This window comes from Mycena indigotica, assembly GCF_014461135.1.
Source record: "Mycena indigotica strain 171206Taipei chromosome Unknown Mind.scaff0003, whole genome shotgun sequence".
Classification (NCBI taxonomy): domain Eukaryota; kingdom Fungi; phylum Basidiomycota; class Agaricomycetes; order Agaricales; family Mycenaceae; genus Mycena; species Mycena indigotica.
Window position 1 is genome coordinate 563,432 of NW_023503002.1, and position 21,491 is coordinate 584,922.

Here is a 21,491-nt window from a genome sequence, read left to right on the forward strand (position 1 = left end):
GAACTCATTGAGTTATGGCCCTAACACTGTTTTGAAAACTCAGGGGACTTCCACCTGGCAGTTAAGTCAAGTTCAACTTTGCCTAAAGTGGAAATCCGCGGACTTCCACTTCAAAAGACACTCGTGATTTTTCACTTTTCTGTGTTTTATGGGCTAACCATTCACATTTAGGCTTAAGGCCAAACTGAACCTAGTGTTCGATTTTGAATATCTACAACTTTCATTAATTGAGCCGGCCCTAAAGTGGAGTCCGCGGATTTCCACCCTAAAAGACACTCGTGATTTTTCACTCTTTGTCAATTTATGAGCCAACCATTAATATTGAGCCTTAGGTCAAAACTGAACCTACTGTTCATTTTGTGATATCTACAAGCTCACAAAGTATGGAGTCATTTTGCCAGCCCTAAAGTGTTGGCAGTTCCAAGTCTTAGTTCAATTAACAATCAGGCTTAGGGCTCAGTGGTCAATCATAACTTGGCAAAGGTGCTGGCCCTAAAGTCCTGGCAGTTAATTACTTTAGGGCCAGTCTTATATATTTTATATACTAAGTCATTTATAAGGCCGGCCCTAGAGTCTATATTATTTATATATATAAGTCATTTATGGGGCCGGCCCTAAAGCGTGGGAAAAAAAGAAAAAAATACCCATAGTACAGAAAGAGAAGCCAACATGAGTTGTGAATGCAGGAAGAGTACAATCAACCAGATGATCCACTTGAAGCAGAAGACTTTTGTTATTCTGACTTTTTTAGCAGTTTTGCTGAGTTGCCAATCAGGTGTAGTGGCTGTATGGGAGTTCACTACTCTCCCAACAGCTTAGTGGCAGTCTTAAGGAAGACTGCCAGACCAAAGAAAATGCCACAACCAAAAAGACAGCTACTAGCAAACCACTGACAAACACACTATGACCAACAGGTTGAGCTCAGCTCGGAAGGTGTTGAACCAACCTCGCTACCCGCAGGCTTACCATAGCATATCCTATCTCCGCCAATTTAATGAAGCACAGACCAGACTGATCCACTTTCACTGTCTCCCCCAGAACCCACAATAGGAAGAGCAGGGTCATTGAAGCCAAGCTACTCTTCCATATATAAGGCAGGCCCACCCCCCAGCCCACCCCAAGTCCAAATCGCGAGACAGAGGTGTGAAAAGCGCTGTCCACAATTTCACGCACTCGGAGTCCGCAGCAAGTCCGCAGATAGTAACTTGAACTCGGGCACAACACAAATATTATTTCTTTTTTTACACAACATGGGTGGAGAAATGTGTGGTACAGTCTGCGGTAAATGAATCTATTTGCGCAAGCTCAATTCTGAACACTGAAGCTCATCTGCCATTCATTTCTCCTCCGACATTCCCCGTGCAGACGAGCCGCAGTTCCAGCCGCGCCGTGCGGTAAGCGCGCCTTACGCCGTCACGATCACCGTCGAAGACGCCGTGCCACAATGTCAGCCGGCTTACGCGCTTCACTACCTGGGCGGCCCAACATGTCATCGGCGTATTTCCGCGTCTCTCAGGCTATCTACTTCCAGTATGCACGTCCCGGCTGGCAACTGCGCAGGCGACGCGTCGCTGCGGCCATCAGGGTGTCTGAACGTGTCGGCGCTGGCGGAGGATAGCGATCTATTTGCTGCTCTGGCCCACTGGCAGTATGCACACATATATAAGCGAGGGCCGACAGCAGCCTGGAAGAACTCAAATCTACAGAAACCTGAACAACGATGGAAACCGAACCGCAAGTGCTCATCGTGCGTTCATCTCAGGGTCCGGGAATTGGCCAAACAGTAGCTCAGCGTTCTGCAGGCCGGCGCGGGCCCCTCCGGGCTCGTACTTGCGCTCATCCTCCGGCGCAGCGGCGTGCGCGTGCGGATCATCGACAAGGAGCCGGCTTACCGCCCCGGGAGCCGCGGCTCGGGCGTGCAGGCGCGCACGCTCGAGCTCTACGCCCAGCTCGGCCTATACCAAGAAATCGCCGCTTGCGGGGCGGAGATCCCGAACATCGCCCTGTACAAGCCGGGCAAGGAAAATCTGACGCCGCAGAAGGAGTTCAGGCTGACGGAGCGGGCGGAGGCGACGCCGGGGATGCCATACGTGAGGATTTATATTCTTAAGAGGGAACATTGATGGATTTGACAGCCGAACGCGCTGAACATCCCGCAAGACGCGCACGAGGCGGTGCTGCGCGGCGCGCTTGTGGGGCTGGGCTGCACCGTCGAGCTCGGCGTGGAGCTGACCAAGTTTAGTCAGCACTCCGACGGTGTCCGCACCACGCTCAAACACGCCGACGGCACGGAAGAAGTTGCCGAGGCCGCGTGGCTGGTCGGCGCGGACGGCGCGCACAGTGTCGTGCGCAAAGGCCTGGGGCTGAATTTCCTCGGTGAGACGCATGAGGAGCAGGAGATGCTGATCGGGGATATCGAGGTCGACGGTGTGTCTCCCGGGGTAAGTTTCGTGCTTTCCTTTGGCGCTAACTAACTTATTTCTATAGTTGTGGCACATGTGGGCCGACCCGCCGCGCACGATGGTGCTCCGCAGCGCGACGCCCGACTCCAACCTCTTCATGTTCGCGTACGTCCCCGGCACGCCCGGCGCGGTGCAGCACGCCGGGCCGTTCACCCGGGACGAGTTCGTCGAGACGTTTTATGAGGTCACACAGCGCACGGACATCACGTTCGGGAGGGCGACGTGGCTGTCGCGCTATCGGCCGAACATGCGCATGGTGGATCAGATGCGGGCGGGCCGCGTGTTCGTCGCAGGGGGGTACGCCATGCCAGAATCCCCCTTACTTATCTGACTGATGATTTAGATGCTGCACACTGCCATAGCCCTGCCGGAGGCCAAGGCCTCAACTCGAGTGTTCAAGACGCGGCGAACCTCGCGTGGAAGCTCGCGCTCGTGATCAACCACCATGCCCCCGAAGCGCTGCTCGACACATACGCCGAGGAGCGCCTCCGCGTGATCGCACAGATGTTACAACTCACAACTGCCTTGTACAACTCCACGTTTGACGCGCTCCGGGTGCGTGCATATATATTGTGGTCGACCCCTTGTTCTTCCGCTGATGTTTTCTTCTAGTTGAAGCAGCAGCTCGACGCGGACGGCACCGAGGATGCACCGATGGGCACGGACAGGAACGGCGCAGGGCTATCCATGCTCGGCGTGAACTACTCCGGGAGCTCCATCATCGCCGAGGACAACGACGCCGGCCCCGCCCCGGCGTACGCGCCGGGCTTCGCAGAGACCGGCGTCCGGGCCGCGTACCGCGCGCCAGATGCCCCGGGGCTGGTGGCTGTTTACCCAATGAAGAAGGAGACGAGCCTTTTCGAGGTGTTCGACGTCGCCCTGCACACCGTCCTCCTCTTCGGCGCGTCTTCTGCCGCGATCTCCGGCCTGCGCCGGCCCGCAGGGGCGACACAGATGGTGCAGATCCTCCCGGCTTCTGTTGACACTGCTCCGCTCAAAGCGGATGGCGTGGATATTGTGCTGCACGACGCGCGGGGTCACGCGTACGCCGGGTACGGCGTCGAGGCAGGTGAGACGGTGGTCGTGGTTGTGCGCCCCGATGGTGTCGTTGGCATGGTGCAGCGCGGGAGCGCGGAGGAAGCGGTGAAGGGCTTGGCACAGTATTTCGCAAAGATCTTCGGGTGAAAGATTTAGTACTAAGCACTATAATACATGGTTCAAGTTCAGCCTCTTGCTAATTGGCAGCGGATGACACGCACCTCGTCGGCGAAGTCACTGATCGCGAGCGACTCTCTGGCGCTTCACCCGCGGCCCAGCGCAAAGAGCCCAGCCTGAGGCAACGAACTTGAAGCCAGCCCTGCAACCTGGCAAGCTGCGCCCCTGTGACGAGTACAACGCGGACACCGTGCTGATGGCGGGGTGTAGTACAAGGCCTGGCCAGGCTCCAGCACGCCGTCATTGACTTCCTCGATTTGGAGAACAACGACACAAAGGCGCAGTGCCCGCGGTATTTGATGGAGGACCAGGCGGTGGTGGTGTCGCGCAGAGGCGAGGGCATGCAGCGGGAGCTGTTCAGCGCACGAGCGGGCGACCTCGACGATGGATTGAGCGGGGCATAAGATGGCCTGGGCGCACTGAGTCAACAGCACACAGCGGTTAATGCGCAAGAGCGGGTGGTGGTTGATGAAAAAGAAGCGGTGACAAGAATCCGGCATGCGGCGCCGAGGGCCGAGGCGGATTCCCACACAGCCTCAAGAAGTTTTCCTTCACCATCCACCGTGACACCGAACGCGCTTGCCACTGGTCTCACTCTCCCTCAACGGCAAGACGGCTCCAAAGCCAGCCGGGGCTGGGGGCCCCTCCTGCGGACTTCCCTTCCGTTTCTGCCGCCCTCTTCACGGCCCCGGACGACCCCGACTTGCTTAAAAACCTTTTCAATGCACACTACAGAAGACTCTGGCGTTGCGCTTACCTCTGGCGCCAACTGGGGCCCCTCCTGCCGACTCCCTTTCGCTCCCGCTGCCCTCCTCACGGCCCCGGACGACTCGCCCCGGCCTGCTCAATTCTTTTCAACGCGCTCGAACGAAGACACTAGGCGGCAACGCGGACGATACACTCGCCATTGTAGCTGGTGGAGCTCTGGGCGCAACTTCTGCCACCGCGCGCCATCGCGACGGTGGATCGGCGGGAAAATGGACACGCGCAAGGCGCCACACTCTGTCGTCCTTCGTGTGGCCTTGCGCAACGATCTGCTGGTTGGATCTGGGCTGGCGCCAGGCGCGACGCTGGCCAAATCTTGGCCATTTCGGCGGGTATGTGTCCGGAGATGATGCGTAAGCGTCAGAAGAGACTTCTGGGACACATCCCAGATGTCTCGACGCGTTTCGGCGGGCTATGTAGGGCCGCGCTCGCTGTCGACATTGGTCTGCACAAGATCGGTGAGCGCCGAGCTCAATTCTGGTCCGTTCCGGCTGAATTTCTCAGCGCAGGCAGAGTGCACGTCCTGCTCAATTCTTTTCAACGCGCTCGAACGAAGACACTAGGCGGCAACGCGGACGATACACTCGCCACTGTAGCTGGTGGAGAGTTCTGGGCGCACCTTCTGCCACCGCGCGCCATCGCGACGGTGGATCGACGGGAAAATGGACAGGCACCACGCGCCACACTCTGTCGTCCTTCGTGTGGCTTGCGCAACGATCTGCCGGTTGGATCTGGGCTGGCGCCAGGCGCGACGCTGGCCAAATCTTGGCAGTTTCGGCCACGATTGGTCCCGAGGTGCGCCTGGGACACATCCCAGATGTCTCGACGCGTTTCGGCGGTCTGCATCGGCCGCGCTCGCTGTCGACAGTGGTCTGCACAAGATCGGTGAGCGCCGAGCTCAATTCCGGTCCGTTCGGGCTGAATTTCTCAGCGCAGGCAGAGCGAACGCGGCCGTCCAGCCGCTGAAGTTTTCAAGACAAGCGGGCCAACGGCTGGCCCTGCGCTCGCCGATCTCTGGTGCGCGAAACTCGGGGCGGGTCGGCCGCGTTCTCACGCGTCCGGCCCAGGACCTTCAGGATGAGACGGGGCAATATGCCCCTCTATCCCCAGCGAGTTTCACGCGGGACGACTGCGGGCTTGGGTCAGCGCTGCCCGGCCAGGACTTTCCGCGGCCAGCGACGTTCCGCTGCCCTCGAACGAAAAAGGATTCTGGTCCTCCAGGGGCGGCGTACACGTCAAGAGAGACTCGCGAGACACATCCTAGATGCTCTCGATCCGTCTCCGCGGGCTATGTACTCCGCGTTCGCTGTGGACCGCGTTGTGCACACGATCGGTGAGCGCCGAGATCATTTCCGGCTCGTCCTGGCTCAAATCCTTAACGCAGACAGCGTTGGCTTGCTTCTTCAACTTCTCAAAGTTTGGAAGCGAACAGGCCAGCGGCTGGCCCTCCGCTCGCCGATCTCCGTTGCGCGAAACTCGAGCCTGGCGAGCCGAGTCCTCGCTCGTTCGGCCTGGCGCTTTCAGGGTGCGAAAGAGTGGTAATCCCCTCCAGATGCCGTGAATTTCAAACGACACAAGCCACTGTCTGGGTCTGCGCGGTCCTCCCGCTGTCTTCCGAGGCCAGGGGCGTTCCGGCCCGCATCGCGGCCGTTCGGCGTGGAAACTTGCGCCCGGACAGCGAGCATACGCCCGCCCATCTCCTGGGAATCGCAAGCGGAACGACGCCCTCGTCTTGCCGCAGCGCCGAAGTGAGTCCATCCAGCCCTTTTGCTGAATTTCACTCATGTATCGCACCAGCCAGCTCTCGCACAAGTCAAGCCCGACGTGCCCTGCGCGTTCTGCTTGCAAACAGCCGCCATTAGTACGCGCTTATTGCCGCGGGAGGTGTGGGGATGTCGTCTCATTGTAGGTTTTTTCAGATATTACCTCACTGCTCAGTCAATTTGCAGCCCGCAAATGCAACGAGGTGGCCACAGCGCTGTCGTCAAAGCCAATCCCCGAAGTACTTCCTTTACCGCGGCCCTTGACGAAGCTGGCACGGTGGCGATACTGCCGGGCTGGCTCGTAGTCGGCACCGCCGTGTATAAGTCTTCTGGCTCATCACAAACAGCATACTGACTGTCGTCGCAGCTCCCCGCGGTGTTGTTGCACGCGGTAATTATGTGCGCGACCGACCTTTGGAGGATTTGCAGAATGCGGGTGAGCTGCTTTCCGCACCGCATTCGAGTTGACTGCCAGTGAGAGTTGGTGACCGTGCCGGCCAGTCTTGCGGCACCGGCGGGCAGGTCTACAGAGCGGGTCTGGGACTAATACTAGGGTGGCACCAGTGCCGGGAGGAAGTCAGCAGCCCATCCGAGCCAAGTGCTCTTCTGCACCGACCGTGGAAAAAATATTATCTGCATGTAATTCACTTCTTCAACTGAATAATATCTGAACATATGAACCAGACTACACAATCTGTCATTGAAACTGTAGCCAAAACATTACATGCACCTAAGCTGATAATATATAATCGATGAACATCAGCTAAAATATTGAATTGAACCATTCATCCAATAAACATATCCTACACCGCCAACGGGTTTCCGGCTGTGACACAGCCGGAAAACTCCCGGTGGATACATCTGATGCCCAGCTGATTCCCGGATCAGTGCCACATATCCTAGACTATATGCATAGAAAAATGAACAATGGATGAAATAAATGAATAGATAGTTGATTACGTAATCACAGAACTAGCCTAAATCTCACTCTTGTCTATGATCCTTGTACTTAGGCCTATACCACATGGCCTCTAATAATCTTGCACAGGACACAGACTATAAACACAGAGATTGCGCTGAACTGTATAGCATAAGTCAGAAGATGTATCCAATCTTGATTGAGTGACCTCCATTTTTCTTTTTGATCTTCATTCAATTAAAGGCAATTTTGAACATGTACAAATAGTTAATTGAAATATTACAGTGATAGAACTTAAGGGAAACAGAAAAATAACAAATTATATGGATATATCACTCCAATATCCCATCAACTCACTCCCCAGTCCTTCATTGGGCATGAGAATGCTAAGTTTGTTGCCTTGATTTTTGGAAAGGGAGGGCCTAGCAGACAAGACTTGTCCTTCACCATAGATCATTTTTTGGCGCTGCCTGCCATATGATTGAGACAAGAATTCACATGCACCACAGCTTACATAATCATCCAATATGTACATTACAATTAACACAAGTTAAGATAGTTAAATTGGCAATAGAAATGCATAGAAAATAAATCAGGGGAACACATATTATATAAGCAAATAAGATTATCTCCTCAAGAATTTTCATATGATTTTTGCACTTAGCATGGAAAAAGTGAATCTGATAATAATGAAGCCTTATCACTTTGGTGAATAAAACTGGACTTGTCGGAAAGAGAATAAATAATGACTTGGATGGAAAAAATTATATCTATAAGTCTCACTTCATTAGGTGTTCAGCCCCAAATTGTCCCAGTGGTTCAGCAGGCTGGTGTGGATGGCTTGAAAGTATCTAATGTAAATTTTATTTACAGAGTAAAATCATATTTATTGAAAGATCCAAAATCTTTCAGTTATAGTTCAGGTGACGTCAGTGTGGCTTCTATACCCACACCTGCCGGAGCGGGCCTGGGACATCGGCAGGAATGGATACAGGCCACCCCGGATTTACCTATGGGTGGCCTATTATGAAAGTCATTCTAATGTCAGAGGCATCAAGCCTAATCTTATCACCAACATTGAGAGTAACATAACCTAGGCAAGCCAAAGTCACAATTTATACTTCCATTGTGGACCTCCATAACAAATAGGGGTAAATTCAATTTGGTGTTAAAACCCTATTTGTAGCCCTTTGGATGAAGTTTTCTTTTTGCAGAATCTAGCTTAGATATGTTTTATGGCAAGTCAACCATGCTAGTTTTTGGAGAGAATGTGGTCAGGAAATGTGCTTATGTAAGCAATACAATTGAAGATTCCATCAACATGTCCATATTGCTGATGTATCACATCAAGAGAAGAATTTAATCTAGTGATGGTTTTGAACTTGACTTGACTTAATGCATTTAGCCATTGCTAGTTTGACTTATTTAGAAAGTAAAGAATTTAGGTTAATTGGCAGATTTTACCCCAATCCAATTCTTTCATAAATATGATTCAGTTATAATATAAGCATAGCTATTGTGGTTCTAATAGATTTGAAGTAACCAGGAACATGCATTTGGCATTCAGGTTCAGTGAAGGCTGTTTCCGAACCAAACCTGGCCCTTGGTTCGGCCAGGTTTGGCCATTTTGGGCCAAAAAACAGCAGTTTGAGGTTGGTTCGAACCGCCATTCAACATCAATATTCAGCCAAATCTGATTTTGAACTGAACCAGCGGTCCAGCGTTCGGCCAAAAAGGGCCAAGAACGGGACTTGGCCATCACTAGAAGTGATGAGTTGACTGTGGGTGATGTTAGTGCTAAGAGATGAAAGCAAAATTTCATTTGAGTATCAGTTGATAGAGATTTATGATAGCTTTCTAACAATATATAAATGATCCTAAATGGATAAGAATTGGCCAACATATAAGTTTCAGGTGCAAAACACAGCACCTCAAAGAATTAATGTTTCATTTCCATTGGTTCAGTGAGCCAAATATAGAATCTTGGAAGGATTCTGTTTTTGCAGAATGCAGCAGTATAGACATGTTGTTAGTGCTTGCATCCTAAATAGTGAAGTTCAGTTCTTTGCCTATTTTGGCTGAATGGGTTTGGTTCAGAACCTGGATTCAGCAAACCTGAATGCCAAACCCTGCCTTTTTTGTGCAAAAGAGGCTGAACCCAAGCTGAATCTGGTTTGGAAAGGGTTTTGGCCAAATGCAAATACCAAACCTTAGTTCAGTCCAGTTAAGTTTAGGTTTGAACAGAAAGCCCAAATCAAAGTTGACCACCACTAATCATAAACTACACTAGGTGAAGTTTAAGCCATGTGATTAGTAGATACTATGAAAGCTTATGAAAATAATGCATTTCAGGATTCATATTCTTATTTTCCAAGAAATCCCACATGTCATTTTTGTCAATATACTTTGTGAGAGAAACTGAATTTATAGGTTTGAAACTGCTTTGAACTCATTTTGTTTCCCAACTCTATACCAAACTTTCATACTTGGAAAATATTAAATCTGGGTGTGATTCAAACTGATCTGACTGAGCATCCAAAGCTCAGCATAGATGGTTGAAGTCCCAATTAGGTTTTGAGGGTGTTCTACATTGTCAACCCCATTGATGTAAGGTGAAACATTTGTTCTCTTGATTAATACTAGTTCAGATCCACCCTTAAATATAGTTGAAATAGCTCTAGTAATCAGTGAAGAAAGAGATTCGCAGCATGCCTTCAAAAACATAGAGCATCAGGCTGACCAAAACCCCAAAATAGTCTGGTCATAGTTAATTTTGAATTAGAAGGGAAACATAGTCCAACATAGTGTTTCAAGAATTGTATGAAGCAGCTAAGAAACTGTAGGCCAAAATGAAATATGTGAGACACTTGGTATAGAAGCAAGGAAAATTTGGGTTAAGACCAATTCAAAGCACCAGTGAATACTGACCATACTTATTTGTGCAAACAGATAACAACTTGATATGGTACAAGGGGCAGTAGGAAGCAAAAGATCATTTCACTCAGATAGATAAACAGACAAGTAATGGTCATGATATAGTACAAGTAACAATTTTATTAAAACCATCAAGGAGCACTGATCATATTGAAGAGGTTTTCAAAATGTCTTTCTAATGATATATGAATCATTTTAAACCAACAGGAATTAACTGAGTTATACCACTAGCAGGTGATAGAGAATTTGAATACCTTTCTAATGGTATATAAATCATCCCAAACGGACAAGAATTGGTCAAGTTATGAGCCTAACACTATTTTGAAACTAGAGAAAAGTCAAGTTCAACTGGGGGGTTGAACCGGCCCTAAAGCGGACTTCCGCGGATTTCCACTCAAAAGACACTCGTGATTTTTCAATCTTTTGCATTTTGTGGGCTAACCATTGGGAATTGGGCTTAGGTCCAAACTGAACCAAGTCATTAATTTGTGATATCTACAACTTTCATTATTTGACCATGACCCTAAGGTGGAATTCCGCGGACTTCCACCTGGCAGTTAAGATGTCAGCTAGTAAAAGTCTGTAGTTTTGTATTCAATGATGTTCAAGTTGAAGGATGGTTTGTAGGCCTATTGAATACCTTTCTGGTCATATATGAACTGTCTTCAATAGTTAAGAACTCATTGAGTTATGGCCCTAACACTGTTTTGAAAACTCAGGGGACTTCCACCTGGCAGTTAAGTCAAGTTCAACTTTGCCTAAAGTGGAAATCCGCGGATTTCCACTCCAAAAGACACTCGTGATTTTTCACTTTTCTGTGTTTTATGGGCTAACCATTCACATTTAGGCTTAAGGCCAAACTGAACCTAGTGTTCGATTTTGAATATCTACAACTTTCATTAATTGAGCCGGCCCTAAAGTGGAGTCCGCGGATTTCCACCCTAAAAGACACTCGTGATTTTTCACTCTTTGTCAATTTATGAGCCAACCATTAATATTGAGCCTTAGGTCAAAACTGAACCTACTGTTCATTTTGTGATATCTACAAGCTCACAAAGTATGGAGTCATTTTGCCAGCCCTAAAGTGTTGGCAGTTCCAAGTCTTAGTTCAATTAACAATCAGGCTTAGCGCTCAGTGGTCAATCATAACTTGGCAAAGGTGCTGGCCCTAAAGTCCTGGCAGTTAATTACTTTAGGGCCAGTCTTATATATTTTATATACTAAGTCATTTATAAGGCCGGCCCTAGAGTCTATATTATTTATATATATAAGTCATTTATGGGGCCGGCCCTAAAGCGTGGAAAAAAAGAAAAAAATACCCATAGTACAGAAAGAGAAGCCAACATGAGTTGTGAATGCAGGAAGAGTACAATCAACCAGATGATCCACTTGAAGCAGAAGACTTTTGTTATTCTGACTTTTTTAGCAGTTTTGCTGAGTTGCCAATCAGGTGTAGTGGCTGTATGGGAGTTCACTACTCTCCCAACAGCTTAGTGGCAGTCTTAAGGAAGACTGCCAGACCAAAGAAAATGCCACAACCAAAAAGACAGCTACTAGCAAACCACTGACAAACACACTATGACCAACAGGTTGAGCTCAGCTCGGAAGGTGTTGAACCAACCTCGCTACCCGCAGGCTTACCATAGCATATCCTATCTCCGCCAATTTAATGAAGCACAGACCAGACTGATCCACTTTCACTGTCTCCCCCAGAACCCACAATAGGAAGAGCAGGGTCATTGAAGCCAAGCTACTCTTCCATATATAAGGCAGGCCCACCCCCAGCCCACCCCAAGTCCAAATCGCGAGACAGAGGTGTGAAAAGCGCTGTCCACAATTTCACGCACTCGGAGTCCGCAGCAAGTCCGCAGATAGTAACTTGAACTCGGGCACAACACAAATATTATTTCTTTTTTTACACAACATGGGTGGAGAAATGTGTGGTACAGTCTGCGGTAAATGAATCTATTTGCGCAAGCTCAATTCTGAACACTGAAGCTCATCTGCCATTCATTTCTCCTCCGACATTCCCCGTGCAGACGAGCCGCAGTTCCAGCCGCGCCGTGCGGTAAGCGCGCCTTACGCCGTCACGATCACCGTCGAAGACGCCGTGCCACAATGTCAGCCGGCTTACGCGCTTCACTACCTGGGCGGCCCAACATGTCATCGGCGTATTTCCGCGTCTCTCAGGCTATCTACTTCCAGTATGCACGTCCCGGCTGGCAACTGCGCAGGCGACGCGTCGCTGCGGCCATCAGGGTGTCTGAACGTGTCGGCGCTGGCGGAGGATAGCGATCTATTTGCTGCTCTGGCCCACTGGCAGTATGCACACATATATAAGCGAGGGCCGACAGCAGCCTGGAAGAACTCAAATCTACAGAAACCTGAACAACGATGGAAACCGAACCGCAAGTGCTCATCGTGCGTTCATCTCAGGGTCCGGGAATTGGCCAAACAGTAGCTCAGCGTTCTGCAGGCCGGCGCGGGCCCCTCCGGGCTCGTACTTGCGCTCATCCTCCGGCGCAGCGGCGTGCGCGTGCGGATCATCGACAAGGAGCCGGCTTACCGCCCCGGGAGCCGCGGCTCGGGCGTGCAGGCGCGCACGCTCGAGCTCTACGCCCAGCTCGGCCTATACCAAGAAATCGCCGCTTGCGGGGCGGAGATCCCGAACATCGCCCTGTACAAGCCGGGCAAGGAAAATCTGACGCCGCAGAAGGAGTTCAGGCTGACGGAGCGGGCGGAGGCGACGCCGGGGATGCCATACGTGAGGATTTATATTCTTAAGAGGGAACATTGATGGATTTGACAGCCGAACGCGCTGAACATCCCGCAAGACGCGCACGAGGCGGTGCTGCGCGGCGCGCTTGTGGGGCTGGGCTGCACCGTCGAGCTCGGCGTGGAGCTGACCAAGTTTAGTCAGCACTCCGACGGTGTCCGCACCACGCTCAAACACGCCGACGGCACGGAAGAAGTTGCCGAGGCCGCGTGGCTGGTCGGCGCGGACGGCGCGCACAGTGTCGTGCGCAAAGGCCTGGGGCTGAATTTCCTCGGTGAGACGCATGAGGAGCAGGAGATGCTGATCGGGGATATCGAGGTCGACGGTGTGTCTCCCGGGGTAAGTTTCGTGCTTTCCTTTGGCGCTAACTAACTTATTTCTATAGTTGTGGCACATGTGGGCCGACCCGCCGCGCACGATGGTGCTCCGCAGCGCGACGCCCGACTCCAACCTCTTCATGTTCGCGTACGTCCCCGGCACGCCCGGCGCGGTGCAGCACGCCGGGCCGTTCACCCGGGACGAGTTCGTCGAGACGTTTTATGAGGTCACACAGCGCACGGACATCACGTTCGGGAGGGCGACGTGGCTGTCGCGCTATCGGCCGAACATGCGCATGGTGGATCAGATGCGGGCGGGCCGCGTGTTCGTCGCAGGGGGTACGCCATGCCAGAATCCCCCTTACTTATCTGACTGATGATTTAGATGCTGCACACTGCCATAGCCCTGCCGGAGGCCAAGGCCTCAACTCGAGTGTTCAAGACGCGGCGAACCTCGCGTGGAAGCTCGCGCTCGTGATCAACCACCATGCCCCCGAAGCGCTGCTCGACACATACGCCGAGGAGCGCCTCCGCGTGATCGCACAGATGTTACAACTCACAACTGCCTTGTACAACTCCACGTTTGACGCGCTCCGGGTGCGTGCATATATATTGTGGTCGACCCCTTGTTCTTCCGCTGATGTTTTCTTCTAGTTGAAGCAGCAGCTCGACGCGGACGGCACCGAGGATGCACCGATGGGCACGGACAGGAACGGCGCAGGGCTATCCATGCTCGGCGTGAACTACTCCGGGAGCTCCATCATCGCCGAGGACAACGACGCCGGCCCCGCCCCGGCGTACGCGCCGGGCTTCGCAGAGACCGGCGTCCGGGCCGCGTACCGCGCGCCAGATGCCCCGGGGCTGGTGGCTGTTTACCCAATGAAGAAGGAGACGAGCCTTTTCGAGGTGTTCGACGTCGCCCTGCACACCGTCCTCCTCTTCGGCGCGTCTTCTGCCGCGATCTCCGGCCTGCGCCGGCCCGCAGGGGCGACACAGATGGTGCAGATCCTCCCGGCTTCTGTTGACACTGCTCCGCTCAAAGCGGATGGCGTGGATATTGTGCTGCACGACGCGCGGGGTCACGCGTACGCCGGGTACGGCGTCGAGGCAGGTGAGACGGTGGTCGTGGTTGTGCGCCCCGATGGTGTCGTTGGCATGGTGCAGCGCGGGAGCGCGGAGGAAGCGGTGAAGGGCTTGGCACAGTATTTCGCAAAGATCTTCGGGTGAAAGATTTAGTACTAAGCACTATAATACATGGTTCAAGTTCAGCCTCTTGCTAATTGGCAGCGGATGACACGCACCTCGTCGGCGAAGTCACTGATCGCGAGCGACTCTCTGGCGCTTCACCCGCGGCCCAGCGCAAAGAGCCCAGCCTGAGGCAACGAACTTGAAGCCAGCCCTGCAACCTGGCAAGCTGCGCCCCTGTGACGAGTACAACGCGGACACCGTGCTGATGGGGGGGTGTAGTACAAGGCCTGGCCAGGCTCCAGCACGCCGTCATTGACTTCCTCGATTTGGAGAACAACGACACAAAGGCGCAGTGCCCGCGGTATTTGATGGAGGACCAGGCGGTGGTGGTGTCGCGCAGAGGCGAGGGCATGCAGCGGGAGCTGTTCAGCGCACGAGCGGGCGACCTCGACGATGGATTGAGCGGGGCATAAGATGGCCTGGGCGCACTGAGTCAACAGCACACAGCGGTTAATGCGCAAGAGCGGGTGGTGGTTGATGAAAAAGAAGCGGTGACAAGAATCCGGCATGCGGCGCCGAGGGCCGAGGCGGATTCCCACACAGCCTCAAGAAGTTTTCCTTCACCATCCACCGTGACACCGAACGCGCTTGCCACTGGTCTCACTCTCCCTCAACGGCAAGACGGCTCCAAAGCCAGCCGGGGCTGGGGGCCCCTCCTGCGGACTTCCCTTCCGTTTCTGCCGCCCTCTTCACGGCCCCGGACGACCCCGACTTGCTTAAAAACCTTTTCAATGCACACTACAGAAGACTCTGGCGTTGCGCTTACCTCTGGCGCCAACTGGGGCCCCTCCTGCCGACTCCCTTTCGCTCCCGCTGCCCTCCTCACGGCCCCGGACGACTCGCCCCGGCCTGCTCAATTCTTTTCAACGCGCTCGAACGAAGACACTAGGCGGCAACGCGGACGATACACTCGCCATTGTAGCTGGTGGAGCTCTGGGCGCAACTTCTGCCACCGCGCGCCATCGCGACGGTGGATCGGCGGGAAAATGGACACGCGCAAGGCGCCACACTCTGTCGTCCTTCGTGTGGCCTTGCGCAACGATCTGCTGGTTGGATCTGGGCTGGCGCCAGGCGCGACGCTGGCCAAATCTTGGCCATTTCGGCGGGTATGTGTCCGGAGATGATGCGTAAGCGTCAGAAGAGACTTCTGGGACACATCCCAGATGTCTCGACGCGTTTCGGCGGTCTGCATCGGCCGCGCTCGCTGTCGACAGGGCTCTGCACAAGATCGGTGAGCGCCGAGCTCAATTCTGGTCCGTTCGGGCTGAATTTCTCAGTGCAGGCAGAGCGCACGTGGGCGTCTAGCCGCTGAAGTTTTCAAGACAAGCGGGCCAACGGCTGGCCCTGCGCTCGCCGATCTCTGCTGTGCGAAACTCGGGGCCGGTCGGCCGCGTTCTCACGCGTCCGGCCCAGGACCTTCAGGATGAGACGGGGCAATATGCCCCTCTATCCCCAGCGAGTTTCACGCGGGACGACTGCGCGCTTGGGTCAGCGCTGCCCGGCCAGGACTTTCCGCGGCCAGTGACGTTCTCGGCCGTCTCTGGGCCGCTGCCCTCGAACGAAAAAGCATTCTGGTCCTCCAGGGGCGGCGTACACGTCAAGAGAGACTCGCGAGACACATCCTAGATGCTCTCGATCCGTCTCGGCGGGCTATGTACTCCGCGTTCGCTGTTGACCGCGTTGTGCACACGATCGGTGAGCGCCGAGATCATTTCCTGCTCGTCCTGGCTCAAATCCTTAACGCAGACAGCGTTAGCTTGCTTCTTCAACTTCTCAAAGTTCGGAAGCGAACAGGCCAGCGGCTGGCCCTCCGCTCGCCGATCTCCGTTGCGCGAAACTCGAGCCTAGCGAGCCGAGTCCTCGCTCGTTCGGCCTGGCGCTTTCAGGGTGCGGAGGAGTGGTAATCCCCTCCAGATGCCGTGAATTTCAAACGACACAAGCCACTGTCTGGGTCTGCGCGGTCCTCCCGCTGTCTTCCGAGGCCAGGGGCGTTCCGGCCCGCATCGCGGCCGTTGGGCGGGGAAACTTGCGCCCGGACAGCGAGCATACGCCCGCCCATCTTCTGGGAATCGCAAGCGGAACGACGCCCTCGTCTTGCCGCAGCGCCGAAGTGAGTCCATCTAGCCCTTTTGCTGAATCCAACTCATGTATTGCAGCAGCCAGCTCTCGCACAAGTCAAGCCCGACGTGCCCTGCGCGTTCTGCTTGCAAACAGCCGCCATTAGTACGCGCTTATTGCCGCGGGAGGTGTGGCTGTGTCGTCTCATTGTAGGTGTTTTCAGATACTACCCTCACTGCTCAGTGCTCAACCGTCAATTTGCAGCCCGCAAATTCAGTATCGCGAGCTGGGTCACAGCGCTGTCGTCAAAGCCAATCCCCGAAGTACTTCCTTTACCGCGGCCCTTGACGAAGCTGGCACGGTGGCGATACTGCCGGGCTGGCTCCGAGTCGTAGTCGGCACCGCCGTGTATAAGTCTTCTGGCTCATCACAAACGGCATACTGACTGTCGTCGCAGCTCCCCGCGGTGTTGTTGCACGCGGTAATTATGTGCGGGACCGACCTTTGGAGGAGTTGCAGAAGGCGGGTGAGATGCTTTCCGCACCGCATTCGAGTTGACTGCCAGTGAGAGTTGGTGACCGTGCCGGCCAGTCTTGCGGCACCGGCGGGCAGGTCTACAGAGCGGGTCTGGGACTAATACTAGGGTGGCACCAGTGCCGGGAGGAAGTCAGCAGCCCATCCGAGCCAAGTGCTCTTCTGCACCGACCGTGAAAAAAATATTATCTCAATGTAATTCCCTTATTCAACTGAATAATATCTGAACATATGAACCAGACTACAAAATCTGTCATTGAAACTGTAGCCAAAAACTAAGCTGATAATATATAATTGATGAACATAAGCTAAAATATTGGATTGAACCATTCATCCAATAAACATATCCTAGACTATATGCATAGAAAAATGGATGAAATAAATGAATAGATAGTTGATTATGTAATCACAGAACTAGCTCAAATCTCACTCTTGTCTATGATCCTTGTACTTAGGCCTATACCACATGGCCTCTGGAATAATCTTGCACAGGACGCAGACTATAAACACAGAGATTGCGCTGAACTGTATAGCATAAGTCAGAAGATGTATCCAATCTTGATTGAGTGACCTCCATTTTTCTTTTTGATCTTCATTCAATTAAAGGCAATTTTGAACATGTACAAATAGTTAATTGAAATATTACAGTGATAGAACTTAAGGGAAACAGAAAAATAACAAATTATATGGATATATCACTCCAATATCCCATCAACTCACTCCCCAGTCCTTCATTGGGCATGAGAATGCTAAGTTTGTTGCCTTGATTTTTGGAAAGGGAGGGCCTAGCAGACAAGACTTGTCCTTCACCATAGATCATTTTTGGCGCTGCCTGCCATATGATTGAGACAAGAATTCACATGCACCACAGCTTACATAATCATCCAATATGTACATTACAATTAACACAAGTTAAGATAGTTAAATTGGCAATAGAAATGCATAGAAAATAAATCAGGGGAACACATATTATATAAGCAAATAAGATTATCTCCTCAAGAATTTTCATATGATTTTTGCACTTAGCATGGAAAAAGTGAATCTGATAATAATGAAGCCTTATCACTTTGGTGAATAAAACTGGACTTGTCGGAAAGAGAATAAATAATGACTTGGATGGAAAAAATTATATCTATAAGTCTCACTTCATTAGGTGTTCAGCCCCAAATTGTCCCAGTGGTTCAGCAGGCTGGTGTGGATGGCTTGAAAGTATCTAATGTAAATTTTATTTACAGAGTAAAATCATATTTATTGAAAGATCCAAAATCTTTCAGTTATAGTTCAGGTGACGTCAGTGTGGCTTCTATACCCACACCTGCCGGAGCGGGCCTGGGACATCGGCAGGAATGGATACAGGCCACCCCGGATTTACCTATGGGTGGCCTATTATGAAAGTCATTCTAATGTCAGAGGCATCAAGCCTAATCTTATCACCAACATTGAGAGTAACATAACCTAGGCAAGCCAAAGTCACAATTTATACTTCCATTGTGGACCTCCATAACAAATAGGGGTAAATTCAATTTGGTGTTAAAACCCTATTTGTAGCCCTTTGGATGAAGTTTTCTTTTTTGCAGAATCTAGCTTAGATATGTTTTATGGCAAGTCAACCATGCTAGTTTTCGGAGAGAATGTGGTCAGGAAATGTGCTTATGTAAGCAATACAATTGAAGATTCCATCAACATGTCCATATTGCTGATGTATCACATCAAGAGAAGAATTTAATCTAGTGATGGTTTTGAACTTGACTTGACTTAATGCATTTAGCCATTGCTAGTTTGACTTATTTAGAAAGTAAAGAATTTAGGTTAATTGGCAGATTTTACCCCAATCCAATTCTTTCATAAATATGATTCAGTTATAATATAAGCATAGCTATTGTGGTTCTAATAGATTTGAAGTAACCAGGAACATGCATTTGGCATTCAGGTTCAGTGAAGGCTGTTTCCGAACCAAACCTGGCCCTTGGTTCAGCCAGGTTTGGCCATTTTGGGCCAAAAAACAGCACTTTGAGGTTGGTTCGAACCGCCATTCAACATCAATATTCAGCCAAATCTGATTTTGAACTGAACCAGCGGTCCAGCGTTCGGCCAAAAAGGGCCAAGAACGGGACTTGGCCATCACTAGAAGTGATGAGTTGACTGTGGGTGATGTTAGTGCTAAGAGATGAAAGCAAAATTTCATTTGAGTATCAGTTGATAGAGATTTATGATAGCTTTCTAACAATATATAAATGATCCTAAATGGATAAGAATTGGCCAACATATAAGTTTCAGGTGCAAAACACAGCACCTCAAAGAATTAATGTTTCATTTCCATTGGTTCAGTGAGCCAAATATAGAATCTTGGAAGGATTCTGTTTTTGCAGAATGCAGCAGTATAGACATGTTGTTAGTGCTTGCATCCTAAATAGTGAAGTTCAGTTCTTTGCCTATTTTGGCTGAATGGGTTTGGTTCAGAACCTGGATTCAGCAAACCTGAATGCCAAACCCTGCCTTTTTTGTGCAAAAGAGGCTGAACCCAAGCTGAATCTGGTTTGGAAAGGGTTTTGGCCAAATGCAAATACCAAACCTTAGTTCAGTCCAGTTAAGTTTGGGTTTGAACAGAAAGCCCAAATCAAAGTTGACCACCACTAATCATAAACTACACTAGGTGAAGTTTAAGCCATGTGATTAGTAGATACTATGAAAGCTTATGAAAATAATGCATTTCAGGATTCATATTCTTATTTTCCAAGAAATCCCACATGTCATTTTTGTCAATATACTTTGTGAGAGAAACTGAATTTATAGGTTTGAAACTGCTTTGAACTCATTTTGTTTCCCAACTCTATACCAAACTTTCATACTTGGAAAATATTAAATCTGGGTGTGATTCAAACTGATCTGACTGAGCATCCAAAGCTCAGCATAGATGGTTGAAGTCCCAATTAGGTTTTGAGGGTGTTCTACATTGTCAACCCCATTGATGTAAGGTGAAACATTTGTTCTCTTGATTAATACTAGTTCAGATCCACCCTTAAATATAGTTGAAATAGCTCTAGTAATCAGTGAAGAAAGAGATTCGCAGCATGCCTTCAAAAACATAGAGCATCAGGCTGACCAAAACCCCAAAATAGTCTGGTCATAGTTAATTTTGAATTAGAAGGGAAACATAGTCCAACATAGTGTTTCAAGAATTGTATGAAGCAGCTAAGAAACTGTAGGCCAAAATGAAATATGTGAGACACTTGGTATAGAAGCAAGGAAAATTTGGGTTAAGACCAATTCAAAGCACCAGTGAATACTGACCATACTTATTTGTGCAAACAGATAACAACTTGATATGGTACAAGGGGCAGTAGGAAGCAAAAGATCATTTCACTCAGATAGATAAACAGACAAGTAATGGTCATGATATAGTACAAGTAACAATTTTATTAAAACCATCAAGGAGCACTGATCATATTGAAGAGGTTTTCAAAATGTCTTTCTAATGATATATGAATCATTTTAAACCAACAGGAATTAACTGAGTTATACCACGAGCAGGTGATAGAGAATTTGAATACCTTTCTAATGGTATATAAATCATCCCAAACGGACAAGAATTGGTCAAGTTATGAGCCTAACACTATTTTGAAACTAGAGAAAAGTCAAGTTCAACTGGGGGGTTGAACCGGCCCTAAAGCGGACTTCCGCGGATTTCCACTCAAAAGACACTCGTGATTTTTCAATCTTTTGCATTTTGTGGGCTAACCATTGGGAATTGGGCTTAGGTCCAAACTGAACCAAGTCATTAATTTGTGATATCTACAACTTTCATTATTTGACCATGACCCTAAGGTGGAATTCCGCGGACTTCCACCTGGCAGTTAAGATGTCAGCTAGTAAAAGTCTGTAGTTTTGTATTCAATGATGTTCAAGTTGAAGGATGGTTTGTAGGCCTATTGAATACCTTTCTGGTCATATATGAACTGTCTTCAATAGTTAAGAACTCATTGAGTTATGGCCCTAACACTGTTTTGAAAACTCAGGGGACTTCCACCTGGCAGTTAAGTCAAGTTCAACTTTGCCTAAAGTGGAAATCCGCGGACTTCCACTTCAAAAGACACTCGTGATTTTTCACTTTTCTGTGTTTTATGGGCTAACCATTCACATTTAGGCTTAAGGCCAAACTGAACCTAGTGTTCGATTTTGAATATCTACAACTTTCATTAATTGAGCCGGCCCTAAAGTGGAGTCCGCGGATTTCCACCCTAAAAGACACTCGTGATTTTTCACTCTTTGTCAATTTATGAGCCAACCATTAACATTGAGCCTTAGGTCAAAACTGAACCTAGTGTTCATTTTGTGATATCTACAAGCTGACAAAGTATGGAGTCATTCTGCCAGCCCTAAAGTGTTGGCAGTTCCAAGTCTTAGTTCAATTAACAATCAGGCTTAGGGCTCAGTGGTCAATCATAACTTGGCAAAGTTGCTGGCCCTAAAGTCCTGGCAGTTAATTACTTTAGGGCCAGT

The 21,491-nt window shown here is 50.2% G+C and overlaps 4 protein-coding genes across 4 annotated transcripts; all 4 read left to right on the plus strand.

Annotated features, from left to right (window-relative positions):
* Nucleotides 1-1,720: 1,720 nt before the first annotated feature.
* On the plus strand, nt 1,721-3,647 carry MIND_00299300 (FAD-binding-3 domain-containing protein; the record flags this gene model as incomplete). Its single annotated transcript, XM_037359855.1, has 6 exons — nt 1,721-1,747; nt 1,788-2,090; nt 2,136-2,441; nt 2,488-2,759; nt 2,825-3,017; nt 3,075-3,647. 6 exons carry the CDS (start codon nt 1,721-1,723, stop codon nt 3,645-3,647), a joined length of 1,674 nt encoding a protein of 557 aa, XP_037222740.1.
* Nucleotides 3,648-4,399: 752 nt separating this feature from the next.
* MIND_00299400 (uncharacterized protein) lies at nt 4,400-6,560 on the plus strand (the record flags this gene model as incomplete). Its single annotated transcript, XM_037359856.1, has 9 exons — nt 4,400-4,774; nt 4,832-4,900; nt 4,947-5,327; nt 5,374-5,459; nt 5,510-5,775; nt 5,827-5,967; nt 6,021-6,190; nt 6,240-6,303; nt 6,352-6,560. 9 exons carry the CDS (start codon nt 4,400-4,402, stop codon nt 6,558-6,560), a joined length of 1,761 nt encoding a protein of 586 aa, XP_037222741.1.
* Nucleotides 6,561-12,452: 5,892 nt separating this feature from the next.
* On the plus strand, nt 12,453-14,378 carry MIND_00299500 (FAD-binding-3 domain-containing protein; the record flags this gene model as incomplete). The annotated part of the gene is made up of 6 exons (XM_037359857.1): nt 12,453-12,479; nt 12,535-12,822; nt 12,868-13,173; nt 13,220-13,490; nt 13,537-13,748; nt 13,806-14,378. The coding sequence occupies 6 exons, from the start codon at nt 12,453-12,455 to the stop codon at nt 14,376-14,378; spliced, it is 1,677 nt and encodes a 558-aa protein (XP_037222742.1).
* A 752-nt stretch (nt 14,379-15,130) lies between these two features.
* MIND_00299600 (uncharacterized protein) lies at nt 15,131-16,852 on the plus strand (the record flags this gene model as incomplete). The annotated part of the gene is made up of 7 exons (XM_037359858.1): nt 15,131-15,505; nt 15,563-15,630; nt 15,682-15,801; nt 15,856-16,094; nt 16,146-16,286; nt 16,340-16,509; nt 16,556-16,852. 7 exons carry the CDS (start codon nt 15,131-15,133, stop codon nt 16,850-16,852), a joined length of 1,410 nt encoding a protein of 469 aa, XP_037222743.1.
* Between the last annotated feature and the right edge of the window lie 4,639 nt (nt 16,853-21,491).